Genomic DNA, 25,923 nt, shown 5'->3' on the forward strand with positions numbered 1-25,923 from the left:
CAAAATGTTTACTTTCTGTGTTTACCCGTTTAAACAGCATTATGCAGTGCATAGTAAAAAAAAAAGCTCTTATGGGCATCAGTCAAAGGTCGCTCTTGCAGAATTCCTGTCTGGAGGGGAAGGGGTATGTGTCCTTCTATTGTGCTATATACTCTACCCTCTATGGCAGAAAATGGTACACGTGCTAATAATATAGCTCAGTAATCATGATTGTTTTTTTATGTTATGCTTGAAAATTTTCAAAAATGTTGACTGATATGAACTTTCCTTGTAGCAGCTTGATAACATTCATTAAAACCTTTATTCATACATATGATTTTCCATTTTCATACAAATTTGCAATGACTATTCTTTATTTTGCAGGTTGCTTTGGATGTTGTGCAAGGTATACGTTTTCTGCATGGTCAAGGTTTAGTGCATAGAGACATCAAACTGAAAAATGTTTTGGTAAGGAATGTTAAAAAATGTTAGGTCTCCTTTTGTACTTAGCAAGCTTTAAAAAAATATTTTTCCTCATAGTTTATTTTGCTACTTCCAAAACAGTTTAATAATTTTTCTGTCTGTTACATGGCAGTTCCAGATAGCATCCTTTCATTTTTATGCCAAACAAAGGGGGGAAAGCGAACAAAAGTTCATTGAAAGTTATTAGGCTGGACATTTAAAGTCCCGTGCTTGAGAGATGAATAAGGACTTTATTTAATGGCAAGAACAGATCCAGAAATGTTTCAAGGGAGGGGCGGATTGATTTTTGTTTCTTACTTTTATTATGTAAAATGTATATAGACTGACAATAATGATCACAAAGGTTTCAGACTTCAATTCCAAAACATTTCCGGGGTAGAACCCCAAACCTCTCTTCCCAAAATCATTAAAACTCGCCTAAAAATGCATTTTTTGAACTTAAATATAAAAACATATTTGTGGAAAGTCCCTCAAGGGAGGGGCAACGGCCCCCATCGCCCCTCCCTTGTATCCATCCATCCATGTTTAATGGAAATTTTGGCGTGAAACTGGATAACATAGAATATGTTATAGTTCCTTATTTGGGGGTGGGGGGGGGGACTCCTTTCCTGGGGAACCATCTGTGTTGCAGTTCTGATAATTGAAGTAGATTAAAAATCAAAATGTTCTTTTTTATTTTATGTTTTCATGAAATTAACCTTTTCTTTTCTAGTTGGACAAGCATAATCGTGCCAAAATCACTGATCTTGGGTTTTGCAAACCTGAAGCAATGATGTCTGGTAGTGTAGTTGGAACGCCTGTACACATGGCTCCAGAGCTTTTCAGTGGACGCTATGATAACAGCGTGGATGTATATGCATTTGGAATTCTCTTTTGGTACATATGTGCTGACCATGTCAGATTGCCTTACGTTTATGAGCAGTGCCAGAGTAAAGACCACCTTTGGAACTCTGTTAAAAAGGGTAGGAAATATTTTTATACATTTATGTAAATCAAGGTATTGTAAAAATTATTTTCTCTGAAAAATGTCTTCTGTTTAGATTTCAATGTCATATTGTCATGGTATCCAGTATTCGGTTTTAGGAATTGGAAACTTAATTATTAATAACACGTGTCTGTGAGATTACAAAAATGTTTCCATGTTATAATAATTAAAATCTACAGTACTGTTATTCTTTCAAGAATTGAAATTTAGTGGGGTGAATATTAAATTAGTGAAAGAGCAATCTAAACATACAGTTCGATATCTGAATTGAAAATTCTAGGTATTAAAAAGGAAATTTAAATACAATGGTATACAATGGCCTGGCTTACTTTAAGTATGTAATTTCAATGATTAAAACTGGAATTGTTTTCTATGAGTTGGCAAGTTCATTCATTAAAAAAAACAAAAAGGTATGTGATATTGATTGACATTAAAAAGCAAAACCTGATGAATATTTAGGATGCATATACATGAATGCTGATTTAAGTGTCTGGTCAACAATTGATGAAATATTATCCTAAGTTCAAAATTCACAAATAAGAATGTATGAGATGAAGTGGAATGGCGTGTTAAACTGCGATATTGGCATTTTGAATGTAATGCACATACTGTTTCAATTCATTTGATTATTTTTACTTCTTTCATTTTTTGAAAAATAATTTTCTAAGATTCAAGAAAAATCACAATATGTAATTGCAAAAATGAAGTAATTTAATTACAGTCCACACACCTGGAAAATCATGGAAAAGGGGCCATGGATTTCGGCCATGATCGAATTTGGTCGTATAAAAAAAAGTTGTGATTTTCAGCAAAAAAATTCATAAAACATGAGCACTTACTGTTGGTCATAGATTTTGGGTTCCAGAACATACTTACTTAGCAAATTTATGGGTAAAATTAATGCATTTTAGTCCTTTTTTAACCCTTTAATGCACCAGTCACGATTATTCACTCATTTCAAAATCGTTTACTATCTTATTCTACCTCAAGGAAATTAACAGTTTTGAGGTTATCACTATTTTTAACCCTTCTTAAGTTAAAATTTTGTAATTGAAGACTTCACTCTCATCATTTTGCCACTGCCACTTGAAAGTTTGAATTTGTCTCTGAACCGATTCCACAAGTTAAACTATCATTAAGTTTTACCAGGGTTTATCTTAAGTTTATGAACAGTTTAAAGAACAAAGTGAATCAAAAAAGTTAAGTATGTTTAGAATAAAGATAAAATATGTAAATCATTGAATTTTCATTAGTTGTCTGCAACCTTTCCTAAAAATTTTGGCGATATTATCTTGTAAGTTTGTTATTAAATGTCTGTTGTCTTTTCAAAAACATAATAATCATCAAATGGCAACATTTTTTAAATGGTTATTTTTGAAGATTTCAGTTGTTTTACATCCTATTAATATTTCAATTGTTTTAAATAACAGATGCCTAGATTAATTATTTTTTCTGTAATTTATTTATTTATCATGAATTTAATTGTAGTATTTAAAACTAATTGGTAATTGCATATTTTCGTGGAAAAATGCTAACTTTTAAAACTTTACATAATATTATAATTTCACAACATTTTATTCACAATTTTCTGTAAAATGAAGTTAGAAATAGTTTCCCATTCTAAATTTTTCATTCAACCAGGGGCAAGGCCGGAACGTTTACCTCAATTTGATGAAAACTGTTGGCGATTGATGGAGGAATGTTGGAATGGTGATCCTTCAAAACGACCCCTCTTGGGCGAGGTCGAGCCTCGACTGATGGAGATCATACAGCATTATGAGCAGAATCCCCTTCTCAGTGCGTATTCTCTTGTTAAATCCTCTTCTTACGCAAAGCTACGTAACAAGCGTACTAGCGCTAAAAATAACGTTCAGGCTCGACATAGAGCGACTACTCACCCACAACAAGCATGACTCTTGCGGCTGCCCGATCGCTTAGCGCTGTCGGACAGCTGCCCTTTTCATGAACTTCTACGCGAAGTCTCTGCTCAACTTGACTCAATTTCTGACAGGCTTGCTTCTCGAGAACGAAATGCCTTAACTGATTAACACCAGCTTGCTGAGCAAAAGTCATCTAACTGTTTTTACTTTTTTTTTTGCTTTAAAAAATGTGCTTAACATTCCTTCCATATCTAAAGAATTCAAATTTGACTTCTTTTTCCAAAGATGCTGTGTTTCTAATATGAACATTTTAAATTTGATAGTTTCTCAGTTTGCTAACACTACTCTTATTTTTAGCTATACAAAATGCTATGTATTTATAAATTGCATTTCTATGTTTATTAGGAGTAATTTTTAAGCTAATTTGTGTTTGATATTAATCTTTGAAGGTATTTAATAAGTTTTAATCTTGAACTTGATTTGTTTATGTTTTGAAGTATTTTGTGTGGGAGAGAAAAATCCTTATTGTGTCAATTTTGAGATTTGAGTGAAATATCAATTGATACTTCATATTGTGATACATGATGGTTCCTTATATTCAAATACATCACAATCAAAGACCAAAGTTTAAAATCTCCAGAATAAAGTGCAAATATAATCAACTCTCAATAACTCGAAGCCTTATAATTCGAATATTCCTTAATCTTGAAGTTTTCATTGGGTCCCAAACTCTTGAGAAGGCTTTGGGAACTTCCTTTAACTCGAATTACAAATAACTTCAAGGTTTTAGCCGGTCCCTTGGGACATCAAGTTATCGAGAGTTGACGGTACGTGCATAAAAATGTCATGTCTGTGCAAATGGATTGAGCAATATAATTTCAAGACTGTTGAAAATTATTGTATTTTAACTTAAAAACCAAAAACTTTTATTTTTAAGTTTTAGTGGAGGAAACTAGTTCAATGTCTTCTATTTTCAAATTATTTTTAACAACATTACATATTTAGATTTTTTTTAAAGCACCTTTAAATTACAACAGATTTTGTCTAATTTAGCTAATGTATCTCAAATGTGTATTATTGCACCTACTCATGGCGATAACAAATACTTCTTTTCCCATGCTGAAATATCCATTTCCCCCCTCAATATTACAGCATAATCACTAGTTTTGAATATGTACAAAACATTGTTTTACTTTTGGTCAGATACTTCATTGTTTAAACTTTGCTAAATAATGTGTACTAAATTAATGTGAAACTTTAGAATTATTTAGAAAAGTACTCAAGAGACAAATAAAGTGAGATATTTTCTTCAGCTCTCTTATAATCAAGCTTTCTCCTTTTGCTTATGTTAAATGTTAAGCTTTGCTTTCTTACAAAAATATTTTTTTTTCTGAAGATGAAACTAGCTATGTTTAGTGCACTATTGTTTATAGTCACAATACATATATGATGGATCTCTTTAATTGCTGAATGTAAATTAAATTTCTTACGTTTGTTGCATTCAGGTTATTTCTGTTTGTTCTAGCATTTCATTTACAAAACATCAAGATACCTCCTTGACAAGTATCTATAGTTGAGGCAAACCTAATTTTGCAGCATCGTGAAAGCTACGCAGATCCTAATCCTCTCATTACTATTAGGAGCAGTCAATAAATAACAAGACAGAGGCTATAAAACAGATTTTATTTGACATTCTTCAAAAATTCTGACCAAAATTGTTTTAACACTTATCCAACTGGAAAATTAGTTGCATAGTTCCGTGCTCATAAAAGTCCTTTGGCTGCTGCCGGCAAAAAATTACGCACACTCCTTTACTTCATCGTCCAAACGGAATAGTTGTACCCGAAGTGCCTTCTCGAGTTCCCCAAAGATGTAGTGATAGATCTGGACTATAAGGGGGGTGGCTCAAGATTTCTCACTTAAATTTCCATTAAAGTTCTTTTTTTGCTTTGGGTTGTGTAAGGTCCTGGTGAACTTTCACGTGCTGTCATCCTGTTTGCAGACAGCAAACGCAAAAAAAAAAAAAACTTTTACGGAAATTTAAGTGGGAGATCTTTCCCTATGTGATCCCACATCTTTGGAGAACTCAAGAAGGCCCTTCGGGAACGACGATTTCATTTGGACGATAAACTAAAGGAGTGTGTGTGTAATTGATGCCAGCAGCAGCCAAAAGACTCTTAAAGCACGAAACACTGCAACTAATTTCCCAGTGGGGTAGGTGTTTAAACATTTCGATCAGTACTTTTTAAGAATGTCGAATAAAATCTGTTTTAGTCTCTGTCTTGTTATTTATTGACTGTCTCTAATACACTGCCAGGTTAGGGTTGCCCCAACTATAATTACTTTAGTTTAACTGTTATAAGACATACCTTTGCAAGTTATTTATTCCCATCTTTTGTAGCTGCTTATTAGTGCTATCTCTCTCCCCCCTTCTTAGCCTTGTGTTTGTCAGTTTTGGTGTGTTTGTCTAATGTGATCTTTCCGTTATGCTATTTAGGCAGAGTCTTGGAACAGAAAGAAGTGAAACTCTTTTCAACCAGTCCTTATGTCAATTTGGAATTTGCACCTGCGTGAGCAATGTTAAGAATAATTTTATTTCATACAATTTTTTTCTGGCAAATCTATCTTTGTAAGCGCCAACTATATGCTCAGATGGTATAGAGATGGAGACAACTCAATGTTTACTATGCAGTTTTGTGATTAGAAAAGTATTTTTTTATGACTGCAAGTTTTGTACATTTATCTGCAGATATACTGGTATTTTTCAAAAAAATATCCCGTGTTTTGTGTAAAATATGACTTTTATAATCTACCCTTTTTTTTGTTGATTTGAATTTTTACCATGTATAAATGTAAATTTTGTAAAATATGTAAATAATAATTATAGGCTAATGTAAGCAAATTAGTTTTGTTTTAGATATTTTATCTATGTTAAAGAATCAAAACTCTTTTATGTACTGTTTAGATGTACAATTTGTAATGGAACATTTAATTTTTCAAACCACATGAACTTATTTTTAATACATATTTTAACTGATAATTATTTTTTTGATCATTTTAATGTCTTAAACTTTTTCAATTTCTAATTGCAGAATGTACTTCATTTATTCTTGTTAAAAATTTTAAATAAATTTTTTTTCAAAACTACTCTTGTTAATTTCACTTCTTATCAGTTTTATACACCATGACAAGACTTTTTTTTATTTCGAAGAATCTCTCTCTCTGTTTGATTCCTTGAAAGCTTTGTCTGAAGGAAATAAGCAACACCCCGTAGAGCTTTTATAACATGTTAATGTTGAATTAGAGTTAAAATTTTCTTTTACTATCAACTTTGTTAAAAACTCGTGATTTAGTTTTTATGAGTTGATTTGAGCTTATCTATATATCCCAGTAGAGGAATTTGTTTCAGCAATCTGCAATGCAGATCAAAAAAAAAAAAGTCCGCAACATAAGCTGACAGATTAATCACAAAATCTGAATCATTATCAAGAAATGCTTGAAAAGAATTAGCTAACACAAGTACTCAATAGCAACGGATTATATCCCAGAAAATACGCTACAAATCTTCATTAGCTGAAAGTTAAGATTTTTGTTCTTTATAATATTCAGGTCCCCTGCCCGCTCCCCATAACTTAGAAATAGTCTGCAGACTCTCTCAAGCAACTGAGTTATGCATGCCTGTTAATTTTTTTTTTAAATGACTCATATTTTTAATGGGAAATTGTAATTGAATTGTAATACAGCAGAATTTTTTCCGTACTTGTTTTTAAACAACTAGGAGCCTCTGCCCCCTGCTCGCTAACGCTCGCCAACCACCAAAGATTGCTTGCGAATCTCATTTGATTTGCAAAGATTTAAATCGTCAATTAGAAAGAAACAGATTAAAAATGCATTATGAGCTCTCTTTGGATCAAAAAGCACCCCTTCCCGGGGTTTCAAAATAACTTGTACCAATTTGCAGAGCCGTAAGGGCTAAGGGGCTCATGAGTATTGCAAAACTGCAGTTTTGTACCTTTGAAAAGTTGCTTTCATATTCGTGGTCTCTAGTAATATATTTTGCTCTTTAGCTCGGGGCTTGAATTGAGTTGACCCTAAGATTTTCTGTTAAAATTGAAACCCTTAAAGTTTGTGAATAAGTAAGAAACATGCAAATCGAAAAGACGTAACTATGGCAACGCCAAATAAAACACCAATAACTTTAATGCGCATGAGATTATTCAAACTTAAATTTTTAATGGCTTGTAGCTTTTTTCCCTTAGAGATAGAAGCTAAGTTTCTCGACCATAGGTCGAGTTAAATCTGGAGTTTAAAAAAAAAAGCGTGCTTTAGAGTTGTGTCAAAAAGAAAACTGTGGGACAATTCCTTCGCTTTTTATTGATAGCTAAAATTCAGACACTACTTCATTAAATCTAAGCCTAAAAATGTTCGAGCTAAAAACACAAATAACTACCGCGGTATTTAAGTTAGTGCATTGAAACAAATTGCGTAGAACACAGAAAATTCTTCCCTTTCCAACAATATATAATGTGAGCAAGTAGTTTTTCACCCCTTTAATAGGCAACTTATGCAAAATTTGAGCTTAAATTAATTACAAAAAATCTAATTCGAATTTTAAGAAATAAAACCCCAAGTGCAAATCACTGGGGCTCGAAGTAATTTTGTACAAAATTTCAAGGCTGTAGGTGCTATGGGGTCTCCTGGATACAGGGAGGCCACAGACTTCCTTCCAGAATTTCTTTGAAAAACCTTACTTTTATTTACTATAAAGAGATAAAACTAATGACATACAAGCTTGGGACATCAATTTGGCCTACTTGGAGATAATCAAGCCGATACAGATTAGTTTTCCTGACAAGTTTACAGTTTTTGATAGCAATCATTTCATAAATAAAAACATTTCATGTTCCAAAACATTTTTTCTTTATCATACAGTATTTATACATAAATGTTAATTCATTTTTATAATCTGTTCTAAATGACAGAGACTGCCAATAAAATACAAACAAAACAAGCTTATCACATTTATTTTGGTGGAACCCATGCTTGAACCTTTGGTTGTGTAGTTGAATATGGCATGTATGCTTTATTTGTGCCAGACATATTTGCAGTATGGTCCATCAACCATTTATGTTCAACAGGTTTCTTTATAGTAGGTGGATCATCAGTCATGTAATGTAACCAGCGGTGCCTGTGAGAAAGAAAGGGAAATATTTATATCGTTTGTGAGAGAGTTAGCTACTCAAACTGGCAATAGCATAGATGCCAACACTCCCGATTTGTTCGCGAGAGACTCCCTAACTGTATTAAATTTCTCCTGAATTTTCACCAAAACAAGGAAACCTTTTCATACATGAGTATGAAAACTGTATGAGTCCAATTATTTTTGAAGCATGTTTCTAGCATTTTTCTTTCACAAAAAAATTCAGTAAAACATTCCGATTTTTCTCTGAACTTCCCGAATTTTCACCTGCTGCAAGGAATATTTATTATCACTTTTATGAAAAAACAAACGTATGATTATTTTAAAACTTTTTTTATCACTTAAAAGTTGTAGGTTTTCACTTCTAAATATCAATAACAGTCATCTGAAATTTCAAATTTTAGGTCAAAAAAGGCTTAATTAAAAAAATTGATACTTATAAATTTGAAATTCCTTTCACACACAGATTTTGTCAAATTTATTCGTGTGAAGTATCTCGAATTTTATGCTTTTTACTTAAAAATTTTCAGCTTTCAATGTCGGCAGCTATGCAATAGGAGTCGACTTCTCTAGCGTGCATTATTCAGCACATGAATTATCTGATTATTAGATTCGAGGGGAAAGGAAACTAATTTGTGACACACTTTCAGATTCAAAGTCCCTCTTACTGTTTGCCAAATAATAAAATGAAAAAAACTAGTATGTTGTGGCCATTACGAAACTTTCTTCTATATTTTTCTTTTTTTTCCTGATCCCTTCCCATGCTTGACGAGGAAGCAATATTCCCAACAAAAACAAAATTACACATGCAAAAACTTGACGACCATCCCAATGTCTGAATTATTACAAAAGCAAAGCAAAGATCGAAAATTGAAAGTTATTTTAAAAGCCTTGCTTGAATTAATTACAAATATTTTATTTGTTAACAAACATAAGATGGCAACAGTTAAAAATTTTAAATCATTGAGATAATATTTCCGATCATTTCCATACAATTAAAATCACGAGAAATATGCAGACGACAATCTATTACGATTTATCTTTCGTATTGTCGCATTAATAAAGCTATTTTTATTCGCAAAAAAAAAATCAACACCTCTTGGTGCGCTTGGCGTCACAATTGCACCAAAACCTGTTTCACATATATTCCTAATTTCAACCAGAACGTAGCATTACTTCTTGAAATAGGACACTCACAATGGAAAAAAAGAACTTGCGATTGCGCTACCCCCCTTTTTAGCTGTTGACACCAAAATAAAATCAGCTCTTATACCCACTAAGGGCTACTTGCCGATAAATTTTTCTTTCATTCTGTTCATTATTTCTTGAGATATACAGCAGTCACAATTAACGACGAAAAACGTTCTATAGCTCAACCCCCGTTTGAGTTATTGACACTAAAATTGAATCAGCACCTGTTCCTGTTAATGGCAACATATGGACCAAATTTTGTTTGATTCCGCCAGTTATTTCCTGAGGAACAGCAAGCACGCGTAACTCAAAAAACGTCCCATTGCTCCACCCCCCTTGGAGGAGTTCGCGCTAAAAACCAATGGGCACAAGTTCACATAGGGGCACAAATGTGTACCGAATTTCGTTCGATTTCATGCGGTAGTTTTTGCTGTAGAGCGGCCACAAAAAACTGGTCACACACACAGACAGACAGACAGACATTTTCCAAAAATAGTCGAAATGGACTCAGCACACCTCAAAACGTTCGAATCCGTCAAAATTCGAAAATTTGCACGAATCCATCCAATACTTTCTTCTATATATTAGATATAGAAGAAAGTAAAAAAGGAATTCGCCGAGTGCCATACTTTGCTGAATACTGAATATTCAGTTAAATAATTTTCACTCTAATATTTGATTTTTTGTTTTATGCTGATTTTAAATGCAAAATGTTTATCTATTTTTTTTCGAAATGCAAAAATTTGTTTTGAAAATAACAGTACATAAAGAAAGAGCATTGTATATTGCAATAAAACTTGCATTGAAACTTTATATTTTTGGCAGTAAAACTGTTCCTTCAAAAGAAAGTGGAAAATTTTTACTTTTTTTTTTCATGGGGCAAAGTCGAAAATGAAATATTTTTGAGCAAATTAATGAGTAAATAAAAGGATAATTGGATACATGAAAAGATAACGAAACAATAAACTAATAAATAAATTAACACATAAGGAAAAATAAATGAATGAATAAATTAGTGATGAATGAATTAATAAGAGAGTTATTAAATGAAGAATTGGGGGGGGAGGGGGGTAAATAAACTAGTTAAAAAATGAATACACAAGTGATTTAGTACATGATTGAATGAGTAAATAAAATGAACTATTTCACTTTGCCCTGCATGCACTTGACCAATTGTGTAAAGTATTAAAAATAAATATAAGCTAAATATTAACTATAAATAAACAATGCACCGAATATTAGAGAATCAATCCCAATTAATATTTAAAATGTTAGTAACAAGAACTTTATCATTTGATAATATCAAAATAATTTTTGAAAATTGCTTGTATTATGCAATGCTTTGATTTTCAGAGGTAATTTTTTCAAGACTGGAATAGACTACATATACTACTACATAGTTAAAATAATACTAGGTTAGTGGCACTAAAAGTGGAGGAAATATTTCACCATTTCACTTTGCCCCACATTCCCCATCTTTACTTTAAAATATAAGTTGCTTATGAAGCAAAATATATAATTTAGAAAAAAAAAAAACCTTACCATTCAGCAGGGACTTGACTACCATCATAATCCAAATTCACAGCTTCTGTATAATCCACCCAACGGTTTCGAGCTGTTAAGAAGAAATATTAAAGAAAAATTAATTTTTTGAATCACTTAATAAACAGACACAGGGAGTTTTTGAGCTTTACATTCTGGTTTAAAAAACGAAACAATTATGATGCAACAGCAAATCTCATTAAAAAGAACTGAAGCGTTTATTCTAGAGGTAATGTGAACGAACAAAAGTCATTCTTCCCTCCTAAGAAAGAAAGGTATATCTTAAAAAGCTATCTTTTAACAATAAGCATGTTACTTAATATTTATTTCACACCATTCTTAAGATTACATTTTTTTATCTTTGCAATTGTTATTTCCATTGTAGGTTCTTAGCTGTATGCACTTAAATACCGAAATCCTGGATTATATGTATAACACAAATGCAATTAAGTATTTGAGGAGTTTGTTTACTTTCAAAACGGATTATATCCTCTTTTTAAAAAAACCTTTTTTTTTTTGTTTTTAGAATCTCTAATACAGTAAAACCCCTCCTAGCGGACACCCCTCTAATGTGGACAATTTTTAATTCCCTAGTTCCAATGCAAATAACCCGTCCTGTGGACACCTCTCTATTGCGGACAAAAAATTTTGTCCTGTTAGTGTCCACATTAGAGGGATTTTACTGTATAAGGGCTATCGACCCATGAATTTCTTTCTGGTAGAAGTGTTTTATATTTACTGTTAAAAAATGCGTAAACATTGGTTTTACCACCGAAACGGTGTATATCCATCCCCTTATTTCTCGTCAGGTCTTTTACAGCAAAGTGGAACTTAACCCTTATTTGCCGGAATCCACTCATTCATTTTCATATCAAAAGGGCACATATCCAAATTTGAATTTTCCACTTCTAATTCAAAACTAGTTCACAAATAAAATAGCTGAGCGAGGCACCAGCTGAGCATTTCCAATCAAGCATGATACCCGTCCGTATTAAGAAATCGCAGCACCTTGTGCCTTGTGCAAGCCTGTTATCAGTTAGACAAGCGCAACCTCAAATTATAATTACTAAATTAATATTAAATAATTGATATTGCGTTTTAACCGGATATTGGATATTCGACAAAAGTAACAACCTAAAAATTTATCGTGACACCTTATTAAACATTTTTAAGTTCTGCATTGCTTTGTATTACTATTGGTAAATTACATTCAGAAAAAAAGAAACATGTTTAAAATTACTGCAGTTATGTTACCATGTAAAGCAGGTGTTGAACATGTCACCCAATTCTTGCATTATTAATGGGGTTCTACTGTATTTTGAAAGTAAGACTCTAAGAAACTGAAATAAGGTATAGTATTATAAACAAAACAATAAATACTTTTGTGCCAACAACTTCAAAATATAATTAACAGTTAAAAAGAGAAAAATTTTAAGCGGGGCAGCAAAGAACAGAGTTGCAAAGAACTTTTTTTTCATTGCAAAAGCATATGAGCTTTAGGATGAAAAGACATCCGAAAAGATATATTTACTGGTTTTTAAATTGTATTTACTTACAATAAAAGTACATTTTATTCTCATAATATTTGTTTCCAAACTTGTCAACACCCACAAGTGTTCCAATTTTCAGCTCGTCAGTTCTGTAATTAGAAAACTCTTATTTAGTTTCGAGCATAGAACATTTAGTCATGCAAACATTTAATAATATATAGAGAGCAAAATTTATAATATTTAATATTAATGTTCATTGCAAGTTTCAATATGTAAAAAGCAAGTTCATCGATTGTTCATTTTATAAAAAGCAGTAAATTGATTTAAAACTGTTGTAAAGACACACGATAGAAGTGTGAAACTTTTTTCTTCTCTCTTTTTTTACATTCTGAACTGTCACTTCACATGTACATTTTCTCTCACGCCATGCTCTTTTTCTTTCTGCGCCTGACCTGTGTATACTCCCAACAGAATCGTTGATTTTAATGAAAAAAAGATAACAACAAACAGCAAGAAAACTAAACAATACTTGGAATATCTTTTTTAATTGCTGTCAAAAACAATGAAAAGTATTAGCAAAACAAGCTGCCAGGGCGGCTAAATTAGCTGCATCGATCTCACCAGCTTGTACAACCAACCAGCTGTTGCACATTTTTTCCCCATGGGCGCCCATCAAGGGGGGGGGGGGGCAAGTGTGGGTTTACGCCCTCCTCCAGAAATGAGAACTCCCTTGCTTTCAGTACTTTTTTCTTTGCAAAAATGTAAAAACATTTCTTTTTCAGTCATTAATGAATTTAAGTTATTAAAAACTTCAAACTTTAGTATCTCTAATCTACTGAGAATGATTACTGAATGACGTACTGAAATCGGTTTCCATGGGAGAAATATCCTGCTAAACCATGGGGAAAATATCTGAGCCCCCCCCCTAAAATTTTGTATATGGCTATAAATTTTGCCATGCTGTTCCCCCACTGAAGTACACACAAAGTAACCAGCGGTGTACAGAGGCTTTGCCCTTCTTGATCCAAGGTCAAATATTCTGTAGGTTTGTTACCTTCCAAGAAAGTTTTTTAGGATTCCAGCTACAGACAATCGTAATTTTGAAGCAAATGAAACGTCACTAAGAATTGATGTTTTAACTATGCACTAACTAAAGTCATAGAGAAACAAAAACTGCCTAAAAACATGATGCCCAAAAAATTACGAATCTATCGATACCTGGTTCGATCATCAATTCTCTGGAGTTCGGAAGATGTTAGAGTGATATAGATAGATACACTTTCTAATATTTAAGATTATTAAGTTTAGAAAAATCGCCCGCCCATGATGGGTGAAAATTGCGTCTACATTTGACGAAGCAATTGCCTGTTAGGTGATATTCTCTGATAGTTGAAATTTTATTCCTAACTCCAGTGGATAAACTCAAAACACCAGTAGAATAGCGTTCATTGTCGATCACTTTTTCGTTTCTTCATTCTCCAAAATGAGTCTTACCAGTAAAACAGTTAAGTTACCGGATCCATTTCCGCCTTGTCACAATAAAGCATTTCTCTACATGTAGAGATGTAAAATTTCCGGAAATTTTGAAATGGTGGAAAAAAACTGGTTTTTTACCAGTTTTTTTCGGGAAAAATTGGAAAATTTCATTTTAAATGAATAAAATTAGGGTTTCTTAATAGCTCTGTGTTTCTTGGAACATATACAGGGTTAAGCATTAAGAAATATATGCTATCCACACATCTGCTTGACAGAAATACACATAAAGGTAAGATTAATTAGAACAAAAAAAAAACTTTTTGTTTTATAACTGAGAGCTTTCACGATCAAACACCAGAAATAAGTCAAGTCGTCATTCAACCAATAAAATTGGGTAATATGTGTCTAATCGTAACAATTACATTTTCTATTTTAGATTGCCTTTGAAACTTGAATATTAATTGAAAATTTCGACCTTCAAACATGATTGGTTTTTTTTTTGAAAGAAAAACAATACAATGTAACTTTGCTGTCTGAAAATGAAAGCTATTGATTTTTTTTTTCCAATCCAGTCTCAGACCAAATCAAAACTAAATTGGTGTTTCTTAAGCTGAACCAAAATTACAGTTTCAGTTTATTCATACGGCCGTGCTAAGCACAGTAGTAAAAGTAGTCATACTAGCACTTAAAGACATCTGAATCAAATATATGGAAGAGCCACACTTTAAAATACAATATCTCAGCTTGAGCACAGCTGCAATTTCCCCCTTTTTGCTTAGCACGGCAGTGTACAGGGTGCGGCAAAAAAAAAATATCGGACAAAAATTGTATCGTGGAATGGAAGAAATGTAATTTCATTTTAATGAGTGCCTAATTTATTTTTGTTTCTTACTTTGTTAGAAAATAATTTACAATATATTACCTAGTTTATGTATTGTTTTTCGGTTTTCTTACCATTTTAAGCAAAATAACTGCTATTTTAAGTTGTTTAACCAAGTAGAACGACAGTTCGTTTACTTGTTGTCCCTCGACAAACAGTATTTGAAACAGCATGCCGTTTCAAGTGGCTTGGAAATGGTAGTCGGGAATGTGTACAAAAATGAACAGTGAACATTTCAGTTAATCGTCAGGTCATCCAAAAGTGAGTTCAATGAAATACTTGGGTTTCCACGAGAGAAGTCGTTCATAAGATGGAAATTTGTGACCGATAAGTCGAACTAAGGGAAAAAACAGCTCAAACAGAAGTTTACGAGTTCCAAAAAGTTCAGGCATTTGTATGACTCCAAAGATGCCAGAAACTTTTGAGACGGGCCGCAAGTCCACGCTGGAAGAGATACCTTTCACTGATTTACCGTTCAACCGGCTCACATCCCACAGAACCTTTAGGATTTGATCTGTAGACACTCCAAGCACCTTAGAAAGTGTTAGATATCGCCAAAATCGGAAGTCAGGCTTGGTCTGAGATGGAATCAGCACAAGTGACAAACAATCTCTAGTTTTTGTGAATGAGGGCCGTAAAATGAATCAAAAAGTGAACCAGAAGGACATTTTAGAAGTTATTGTACTTCTGTGGGCCTAAGAGCACTTCAGCATTGAAGACTGGACATTTTTCTTTTACTCCACACCGATTCATATGCCCAAAAAGACAAGAGTGGTGCAAGGTGCATTGTTTTTGACATGATATCTTTAGAGTGGACGCTCTACTCGCTCGACCTCAATCCCATTTATTACACTGTATGGCCTATTTTGGAGTCAAAGGTCTACCCTAAACACACATAAAATTGAACTTTCTAAACCAATTGCTTTATAGGGAATAGGATTGATTAAAGGACTTGCAGAGAGCCCTTGAATGAAAATTTCAACAAGCAGTTGTGTCTCTGTATTACTACAAAAGGCTGCCAATTTGAAACCAATAAATTTATTGATTGCTAAAGGTCTATCCATATTATTGTGTTTTGTTACTTTATTTTTAATAAAATTTCATGGAAAATTGCTTGCCTGGGTTTTTTTTTTTTTTTTTTTGCTGCACTTTGTACATTTGGTTCGTACAGTCAGCAGAAACTAGTTTTGTGATTAAAGTTATGCTTGTTTGTTTTATGAAGAAGGAAAATAAATTCTTCACTAAGGTTATTGGTTTACGCTTTTGCAAAAATTATTATTAAACATTTTTTGATCTATATGCAAATTATATTGTCATACAACAACTTGCATCAATGTTAGACAGTATTTTATCATAAAACGGGGGGGGGGGGGGGAGGGGGGAAATTGCATTAGAATTTAAGCGTAAGAAATTTCTAGTCGCTTTTTGCTGAAAATTTCAATTAAAACCCTGAAAAGTTGAAAAAATTCATTTTTATTTTTTCAATTTTTCCGAAGTGGAAATTTACTCCTTATAGTCTATGGGCCGAGCGCAAATATCGTTCAAGTTCGTTTACCAATCTTAGGGACTACGTGAACTTGCTTGAAACCTATTATAAATGATGAACTCAATAGAAAAATACAATGTTCACACGCTGGAACTGTCTCATTAAGTTTTAATTAGTAATCGAAATAGGAACTATGTTCCGTGGACTGTTAGCACTTACACAAAAAAATTTGTCTCTAGATGGCGCTATTAAACACAATATTTATAATCTAAAAATTTAATAAACAGTTTTTCAACCGAAATTTTGCTGTTTTACTCAATTTTTCGTTGCAAAATATATTAATACGTTTTAAATTACTTACTTTTGCTTAGAAATTTTGTAACTAAAAGGAAATCAATAATTGTATCAATCCGCAGCTCTGAATGCTCTTATTCTCAAGATTTCGTTTATTGCACTAGAGCCAGCGCACATAGACATTGTTAAGTACAAAACATTAGAAGGCACTTTACTTCGCAAAAAAAATATTAATGAATCACCGAATAGCAATAATTTACCTACAAAATCTTAAAAGAACATAAACAACTCTAACAATGCCAATACATGTTTAAAAATATTATAAAATTAAACATTAGCAGACGATAAATTAAAAATTAAAAAGTATATTTCACTTTTATATCACGATGTTTTATCTTTTTTTTTTTTTAATAACATTGCTTTTTGATTACAGACGATATTTTGAGTTCATTTTTAGCCTACTTTCTCGTCAAAGTAATGTAAAATAAATAATGACTTAAAAGGTGGTTTAGTGGGCTAAGGTTAATGTATTGTAAAAATATTGCTTAGTACAAAAAAAATTAATTTGAATTTTGGCATTTTTAATTCAAATTATGTTTTTCGCAATCACGAGCTGCGACAAGTCCCTACTCATTGGAGTTATCGATTCTAGAAACGGCTCCTGTCCCTCTAAACCTGCCCCTCCTCCTGGGTGGTTACGTGTGTATAGTTGCGTGTGTGTGTGTGGAGGCGCGCTTGCGTGCATGTGTAGGCTTGTGTGTGTGCGTATACCTGTGTGTATGCATGTAAGCGTGTGTGTGTGTGTGTATACATGCGTGCGCGTGTGTGTGTAGGATATGGACGCAACCTGGAGACGGTTTCCCCTAGAGAAGAATCATCGGGAATAGAGAAAAGGCATCGGGAGGGGCCGGTCGACGGTGGTGCTGCAGAGGGAGGTGAGGCAAAAATAAAATCATAGGAATTCAAAACAGTCAAATGAGAACAATAAGCAATTCGTGATTGCTCAAAGAAAATAGATAAAATAATTAAATAAATATCAAATTCAAGAGTAGGGGTTTGAGATGGGGAAAATATGTGTCTGTCGGTCGAGCTATGTGCTCCCCCCTCCCCCCCCACAAAAAAAATTAACACTTCCCGAAGTTTGATCCAAACAAACTTTTTTTTTTTTAAAGATCTCCCCGATGACACACCTCCTTCCGGTATTTCGTTTTTTGATTTGAATAATTTTTCGTTCAACTTTGAACAGTTCAAAGCACTTTATATTAGCGCTTGCGGGAAAAATTTTAAGCAAATATAAAATGCGAACTTAAAGGAGGATTTGTTTAAGAAAAACTTTGTTGGAAAAAGCTCTTGATCAGAATATTTTTACAAAAGATTTTTTAATTAGCCATTTTAAGGACATTTTTTCGACAATTAAATTTTTTTTAACATTAACGACAGCGCGAAAAATTATTTTATGTCACCAAAAATTGACAAAATGGTGTAGATTCTGAATACATTCTCAATTTTTATGTTAAAAAAAAAGTTATTAATAAATATAGAAATACCAAATCTCATATACTTAACATTGACGAAAGTCGGAGATTAATATAACTGAATCAAAATGAAATGACATTAAAGAGCAAATGTTTTTACCAGGGCTGCGGAGCTGGAGTGAAAAAGAACCAATTCCGAACTCTGACTCTTACCCTATCCCCTCGTTTGTGCAATAAGTATCAAGCAAATATTCATTGCTGATGCTTAAATAATTTAACCCAGTGGTGAATAACCTTTTTTTACCTGCTGCCCACAACTCACATTAATAAGAATAACGTGGGCCAGAACAAATATCAAATTTATTTACATAATTCAAGTTTTTCTAGATAGCATAGGAAAACAAGGGAAACGAAAGACAATTACAAACCGAAATTGCTGTCATTATTACAACATGCTTATTCTATCGCATCTGTGTTTCAGAAATCAATTTATGACTACTTGACTTCAAAATTCATAACACCGAAAGAAGATTACTAGTATTTTTGGAAGGTTTTAGAATATATATTTCATTTTTTAACACTGAATACAATGAGGGGGTACATGGGTCAGCTTCAAAGGGCAGATTTGATCCGCGGGCTGTAGGTTTAGCACCAATGATTTAATCAATGCCCCCAGTTCATCAGAACATTGGATGGATTATAAATGCGGGCAGTATTGAAATACAATGGAGCACTATTTCCATTGCATCAGATAATGTTCAAAAACTAGTCTCCTGTGCATGCCCGAAAACTCGGTGTTTTTCGAAGAGATGTAGTACATGCAACACGTAAAATTGTTCATTTACATAATTTTCCTCTGTTGACTGTAGCTGTATAAACTCTCAAGAGGAAAATAACTCTATACGCAAAAACAGGAGAGATGAATTCAGTGATTCTGACGATGATACTTCAGAATGAAGAGTTTGCTTCTTGAAAAAAAAACTATTTTTTGATATACATGCATAAGGTTTTTAACGTACATGCGTAATATTTTAAATGTACAAGTACAATATTTTTTATTATTTAAAATTTGTCCACCCCTTGCTTGTCAGTTTCACTCCTTTTCATGTATCTTTAATGGTCTGTAAAAAAATTATGAGACACTATTTTTTTGTGAACATTGGGTTTTTTTCATCTGTAGACACTAAGGATTCAGAAAAATATCACTTTTTGTAGTCCCCGAAGTTGGTAAACGAAACCATGTTTTTACGCATCTTTTATTCCTTCGTCCCACAGCTTGTTAGGAAAAAAACATTTTTTTCTGTTTTTTTTCTGACTGTTTTCATCTCTATCTGCATGTCAAACATTACCAAAAAAAATTATCAAATTATCATGCCGTGGCGCGAGTTTTATTGTTGGTGACGTCAGAAGCGTTACTCAATCAGTGAATTCGGTATTATATGTATGAGGATTTTGTCAATAAAAGTTAACAAACTAATTTCAAGGCTGAACTTAAGCAATGTGGATTACGGTATTAAACTGATAAATTGACCCTAAATATATGCTTGTTTAAGTTAAGTCTTGAAATTAAATTGTTTAATTTATCAACAAAACTAACTTTATAATTATTATTATTTTTCATTGTTTTTGGCAACAATTAAAATACAACTACGTCATTTTCGTCCATAGAGTAAAGACATTTAAATAGAGATTCTATGGTAAAAAGGAGATGAAATTGAAGCCGGAATTATAGGATGCATCAATGCGAAGATGAGCAGGGTTATGATAACATGGTCGCTTCCCGAAAATGATTTTCACCAATCTCGTGAAGCGCCTGAATAAAGTAGCTTGGGGATTGGCTTGCATTTTAACTCGTGTTTTAATGCAAATTTCAAAAATGTGCTTCATAAACTTGCAACAGTATCAACATTTAAATTAACTACCAATTTAAATTCAGTAATGTAATGTTTTGAATTGAAATGTATCCCAAGATTTTTAGTGAGAAGCTAAGGAACTTGGGATACAGCAGTGCAACTTCTATCTTCAATTTCTTAGTATAGCGGGGCCTCTCTATTCAAATTTATTTACTCTCTGCTTCTATCACACAAAAAGATAACAGATCAGAATTTCAAAGACCTAGTGTGATAAGTTTCACTCCAAAAAGGCCTTTTCCAATTCTCTAGTTCATGGGAATGCCTCTGTCCATGGAAGCTTCACCATAGGAAAAAGTAATGACAAACCTTACAAATTTCATCAAAGGAGGATATGCAGCTTTACATTTGCATTTTTATGTTTAAAAATAAAATCCCAATATTTACTGGTGAGGTTATATGCTCATGAACAGCTACATCATCAATGGCACATATGTGCATCAGCCAGTCAAATAAGACATCACAAGTCACAAAATAGAAACAATGACAATATTGGATTTGTTGTAATACAGTTGGACCCCGGCTCAAGCAAGGGGTATGTTCTAAGACTCCTCGCGTCAGTGGCGGATCTAGCCAATCATTTTGAGGGGGCCCATTCAAATTTTTTTAAAGCCCTCCAGAAATTTTATCAAAAAAAAGTTTTAAATATACTCCATTTTAGGCTATGTTTAGAGACGTTAGGTGAGGGGAACAGATTTAGGAATCTCCGTCAAAAATGCTTCAAAATTGAAACTTCCGAGTAATTTTTGAAAATTAGGGTCCTAAAAATGCATTTTGACTATTTTTGATGATGTAAGAAGTAAGGTCAGTGTTAAGATGCTGACCCCAAAATACTTTTTTGAAATGAAGTTTTGAAACCGGAATATTCTGACATTATGTTGAGAAATGAGGAGAGAAGGTGGGTGCTTTTCTAGTTCTTCAGCTGTCAAGCCTAAAAATGCATCTTTAGACAATGTTTGCTGACATTAAACGTGGTTCTCCCCCAGTTTCAAAATTAAAGCCATAAAAATGCAAATTTAGGCTCTCTTTGGTCTCGTGAGCAATAGGTGAGTGTACTCTGAAGGCAGCAGCATTTAGGGATTATCCAAGTGCCTGAAGTTGATATCAAGAAATGATGTAAACAATGGAGGAAAATTTTGATAATAAAATTTCTGTTTTGAGGAGAGTGATATAATTTTTCCCCCAATTTATCTCCTCTTTTTTGTTCAGGATACAGGATTTCTTTTTTGTCCTAGATGTACCGTGCTTTTTAATCACAATTGCTTATTGGCCAGAGTTTGTTTCACTCGCTAATTGGGTGGGTTACTATAGCCAAGGTTTCAATTTTGGTGTAAAAAGGTGAATGACACAAAACGCAACTGGAAATAGGTATAGAAAATACGAAAAAGATAGATATTGATTAATTAATACCTTTGCCAAATTTATTTAAACAGCTGCTGTAGGCGGCGAACTTGGCGTGAAAACAGGGGGGAGGGGCATGGATTTTTTTTTATTCAACGGACTTCCTTTAAATTTTTAGCACAGGCATCGACGTGTGAGTACAGCTAATTCAACATAAAATACTGTTACAATGTAGAAAACCAGTGATCAATGGGAGAGAAAGAGAGACATAAATACAAAACAGTACAGCACTTACAGCATGTAGTAATAATCAAGCGCTGAACTACAACAGTTCTGTACAGCATATCAAGGATGAATAGAAGCGAGGGGTGATCCCCCCTCCCTTGGGGAAACCCTGAAAGGTTATTTTTTCGAATTGGAAGCTCTAAGACGAAAGTCCTAAGCCTTTTTTGATGATGTTAAGGGAAGGAATTTGGTTCAAATCTCGCTCTCAGAAACTTTTCGGAATTGAAGATCCAGAAACGCAATTTCAGCCGATCTTCGTCGATGTTAGGAGGAGGCATTTGGAAGTCTTCATCGGACATTTTGCATACTTTAAGTTTTAAAGACATGACTGCAGACATCTTAGGTAGTGTATGGGGAAAAAATGGGTTCAGCAATTCTTTTCTCCGGAAACTGAAGTCTCAAAAAGTGCAATTTTAGTCGACCTTCGATGATGTTAGAAGAAGGGAGTTTCGAAACATTCCCTCAGAGTTATTATGAAATTGACAACTTTGATCCCAGGCAATACTGTACTGAGCAATCATAGAAATATGTTGCGTAATCTAATTTGTTAAACAGTTCTAGAAATACTCGAGCTTTCAAAGAAAATTCCAAATTTTTGCAGCAAATTATTTTGTCTAATGGGAGCACACATCGGTCAATCTGGTAACATAATAATTTTCCTGTTTATTTTTAGATGTCATGCACTTTATAACAATTTACACAACATCCTCCAGCCTTTTTGGTTCGTAAAATTATAAAACGAAGAGGCAATACTTTCTTTAAAAAATACACAAAGCATCAAAAAAAATTTTTTTTTGAAACGTATGCTGACAAGAGAGATTAATAGAAAAATACTCCTTAATACATTCATCGAGATACATGTTTAACATAAGATTATTTCGCTTGTGCATAAAGAATAAAGTCTTAAAAATTTTACCGATAAGCAGTACGCAGCGAATTCAATACACCTCCATTGTGCTTTATGATGCTGAAAATTCTAGCTATTTTATCTAAACCTAGATATTTTGCCATTATTTATTTAAATTTAAGTTCAACTTTTAACTCCATACAAAATTTGTTTACACTTTTTGACCTCTCTGCTGTTGCCAGATTCAGATCCCATAATTTTTCCACAAAGCTTAAGAGTATGATTAAAAAGGAGTAAAAATAAAATGCTGGATCCTATAATTAGTACCGTGACGTCAATGATTGTCCTGCGACTAGAGTCCCTATATGAAAACGTAGTTTTCAGAGTTGCGACAACAGCTACGCTCGGAAAGCGCAACTGGTTACGGGAGAAAGATAGGGTTGCCGCCGAGCTGCAAGATTGGCTCCTTGTTCGCTTTCGAGTTTCATTACAAAAATAGTCACAATCGGGAGCGGGAAGAGTGGCTGAAACGGGTTCTGAAGTATGTAAGCACGCGGATTCGAAAATGCATGCTGTCAATAAATGAAACGCTCGATTTTGATTCAAACATTAGAAAAAGACAAAATGGCCCTGTGTTAGCAGAAGTAAAAGCAGATTTTTTCTTTAACCTTATTCTCTTTAATACGATTAATTTTAAATTAATCAAAAGATTCTGAGACAACGAAAATTATATTATAGTTTGAATTGATTCAAAATGAATGAAGGAATAAAAACTGATTAAGAAAATGAAAATAAATAAATAAGCAACAAATAACGAACATAAAAAATTGCTTGTTTTTGCTACATTAATTAAGTTTTATAAAGATTTTTGAACATAGAAATATTTCTTGAATTGATATCAAAAGCATTGCTTATTTATTTATTTTTTCTATAAAAGGAAAAAAAAAATACAATTTTCTGATTTAAATGGAAAAGTTTAGCATTAGCTTAAAAATTCCGAAAGGAAATATATGCCTGGGATGTCCACCTACGGGGGGGGGGGGGGGCACCCATGTATATGCAAAGGAAAGTTTGAAAGAGTAATACTAGAAATATGCAGAAGCTTAAAACAAGTTATCCTATCCAGGCCCGGATCTATATATTTTGGGCCTCCCTGCAACAAAATCTCTATAATCCCTTCCCAGAGGCCATCAGTGTGTATTTGTAACATTAAATAAGTCTTAGTGCTAGGTTTTTTTCAATTTTTTTTCTTCAATTTCATAGGCCGTTGGACCCCTTAAGACCTGGGACACCCCACACTGCGGGGATCCTATCTCGCTCCCCCCCACTCCAAAAAAAAAAAAAAAAAAAATTAAGAACCTCTGAATATTTGAATGGTTTAGTGGGCACACCTAGTTAATAGATTAATTTGTATTTAGTTGAAAACGAAATTATATTAATCAGAGGTCGTTTTTATTTGAAACTAGATGCAGATAGAAATATTCAGAAATGAATTGGGAAGTTAAGGGAGGGGGGCGTGTATTTTGACATATATTTTTTTAACATTTGTATATGCATAAGAAACAGATGTCTTCATTGTTTTATATTTATTTCTTGAAAGTACACTATCTATTATTTAAAATTTTCAACAACATTTTTATACCAAAACAATTCTAGAATGAAAGGTAGTAGACATTTTTTTAATGAAACAAAATTAAAACAATTCAGAGCACCAAAAAAGGACTTGTACTTATTTTGAATTTTTATGAGAAAACAAAAACTAAAAATTAAAAACAATTTAGCATGAGGAAAACTCATTTATTTCATGCTAAGTTTTCAGATCAATAGCATGATCTTATAGTTGTTATCTTGTTGTTGTTATTTCATGCTAAGTTTTCAGATCAATAGCATGATCTTATAGTTGTTATCTTGTTGTTGTTGTAAACAACATAGATCTCTGTTGTTCAATTTATTTTTTGGTGTTATTGTATCTATAAACTTTATTTAAAACACAAAATGTCCAGCATTTTCATCCGAAAAAGAAAACATTAGTTTAATTAAAAACTTCAGTCACTAATGGGCTAATCTTCAAAAAGTGCAACTTTGATGTCACATGCCTTTTACAGTTAAAACTAAGGAATAGTTTATTAGTTTTTAATTTCAGCAAAAATATATCCATTTAGATCTGCCGACAGTTTTTTTTTTTTTTGTAATAATTTTTATTTATTTATTTATTTATTTTTGGGAGTTTGCAGCGTGTGAATTCTTACCTCCATGTATTAGAATTTAATTAATTCAAAATAAATGAAGTGATAAAAAAAGGTAAGAAAATGAAAATAAATAAATGAACGACAGATAATGCATGTTAGAAATTGCTTGTTTTTGTTTCGGAAAGGCAAGCGTTATAAAGAGTTTTAAATCTAAAAATATTTCCTGTAACCATCTAAAAAGCAATATTACAAATAAAAATGGTTTGCTATTAAAAAAATTGCATGTTTAAGTTTACCCTGTACAATTTTCTGATTTAAATGTGATTAAGTTAAACATTAAATTAAAAATCTGAAAGGTAAATATGCAAAGGAAAATTTGAAAGCTTAATACTAGAAATAGGTAGATGGTTAAAACGAGGTAACCCCCCCCCCCCAAAAAAAAGAAAGAAAAAATACCAAGAACTTCTAAATATTTTAGTGGTTCAGTAGGTAATCATGGTTAAAATATTAATTTGAATAAAATTTAAAATTATTACTTTAATTTGATATAGATAGAAATATTCAGAAATAAATTGAGGAGTTGAGGGGGTGTAATTTTAAACATTACTTATTTTCAACTCATATGAATAAGAAACAAATGTATCTATTGTTATTTATTTATTTCTCTGCATCCAGGGGTCTGGCCAGAGGATATTTGGGTCCGTTAACGGACGCTTCACAAAAATCCGATCAACCAAAACGGACCTTTCACAAAATCCCGATCAAACAAAACGGACCCTTCACAAAATTCTGATAAACAAGATCGAATCTTTCACAAATTGTTTATTGAAAGAGCAAATCTGAAAGTAAAATAACGCATATTTCTGTGTATAAACCGATAATTTTTTGAACCTTTTTTCAAGTCAAATTACAGGGATCAGATTATACAAAATCGGCTAATTTTGAAAAATTAAAAAAAAAAAAAAAAAAAAAATCGACACTCTTGCGATG

At 32.8% G+C, this 25,923-nt stretch overlaps 2 protein-coding genes across 3 annotated transcripts in view; one reads left to right on the top strand and one right to left on the bottom strand.

The window, feature by feature from the left end:
* Positions 1 to 6,358, top strand: part of LOC129225656 (dual serine/threonine and tyrosine protein kinase-like) — a 48,045-nt gene extending 41,687 nt beyond the window's left edge. The window contains exons 14-17 of one of the 2 annotated variants that reach the window (XM_054860130.1): positions 364 to 447; positions 1,175 to 1,424; positions 3,089 to 3,244; positions 5,825 to 6,358. In XM_054860130.1, coding sequence (XP_054716105.1) covers positions 364 to 447; positions 1,175 to 1,424; positions 3,089 to 3,244; positions 5,825 to 5,901 — 567 coding nt within the window. In that variant the 3' untranslated portion in view covers positions 5,902 to 6,358. The remainder of the gene's footprint in view (positions 1 to 363; positions 448 to 1,174; positions 1,425 to 3,088; positions 3,245 to 5,824) is intronic. The other variant, XM_054860129.1, reaches the window with a different exon arrangement.
* A 1,857-nt stretch (positions 6,359 to 8,215) lies between these two features.
* On the bottom strand, positions 8,216 to 22,971 carry LOC129226190 (probable NADH dehydrogenase [ubiquinone] 1 alpha subcomplex subunit 12). The gene is made up of 4 exons (XM_054860789.1): positions 22,814 to 22,971; positions 12,817 to 12,899; positions 11,261 to 11,333; positions 8,216 to 8,515 (listed from the first exon to the last, which is right to left on the bottom strand). The coding sequence occupies exons 1-4, from the start codon at positions 22,906 to 22,908 to the stop codon at positions 8,350 to 8,352; spliced, it is 417 nt and encodes a 138-aa protein (XP_054716764.1). The 5' UTR covers positions 22,909 to 22,971; the 3' UTR covers positions 8,216 to 8,349.
* Between the last annotated feature and the right edge of the window lie 2,952 nt (positions 22,972 to 25,923).

This window comes from Uloborus diversus, chromosome 7 (assembly GCF_026930045.1).
Source record: "Uloborus diversus isolate 005 chromosome 7, Udiv.v.3.1, whole genome shotgun sequence".
Lineage (NCBI taxonomy): Eukaryota > Metazoa > Arthropoda > Arachnida > Araneae > Uloboridae > Uloborus > Uloborus diversus.

Bases quoted from the DNA above. Each gene is read 5' to 3' on its own strand.
- LOC129226190 (XM_054860789.1), bottom strand. From the start codon at position 22,908: ATGGCAAAATATCTAGGTTTAGATAAAATAGCTAGAATTTTCAGCATC. The intron at 11,334-12,816 runs GTAAGTAAATAC...TCTTCTTAACAG, and splicing joins GAATAAAATGTACTTTTATT to CTCGAAACCGTTGGGTGGAT. The intron at 8,516-11,260 runs GTAAGGTTTTTT...TCTTTCTCACAG, and splicing joins AGTCAAGTCCCTGCTGAATG to GCACCGCTGGTTACATTACA.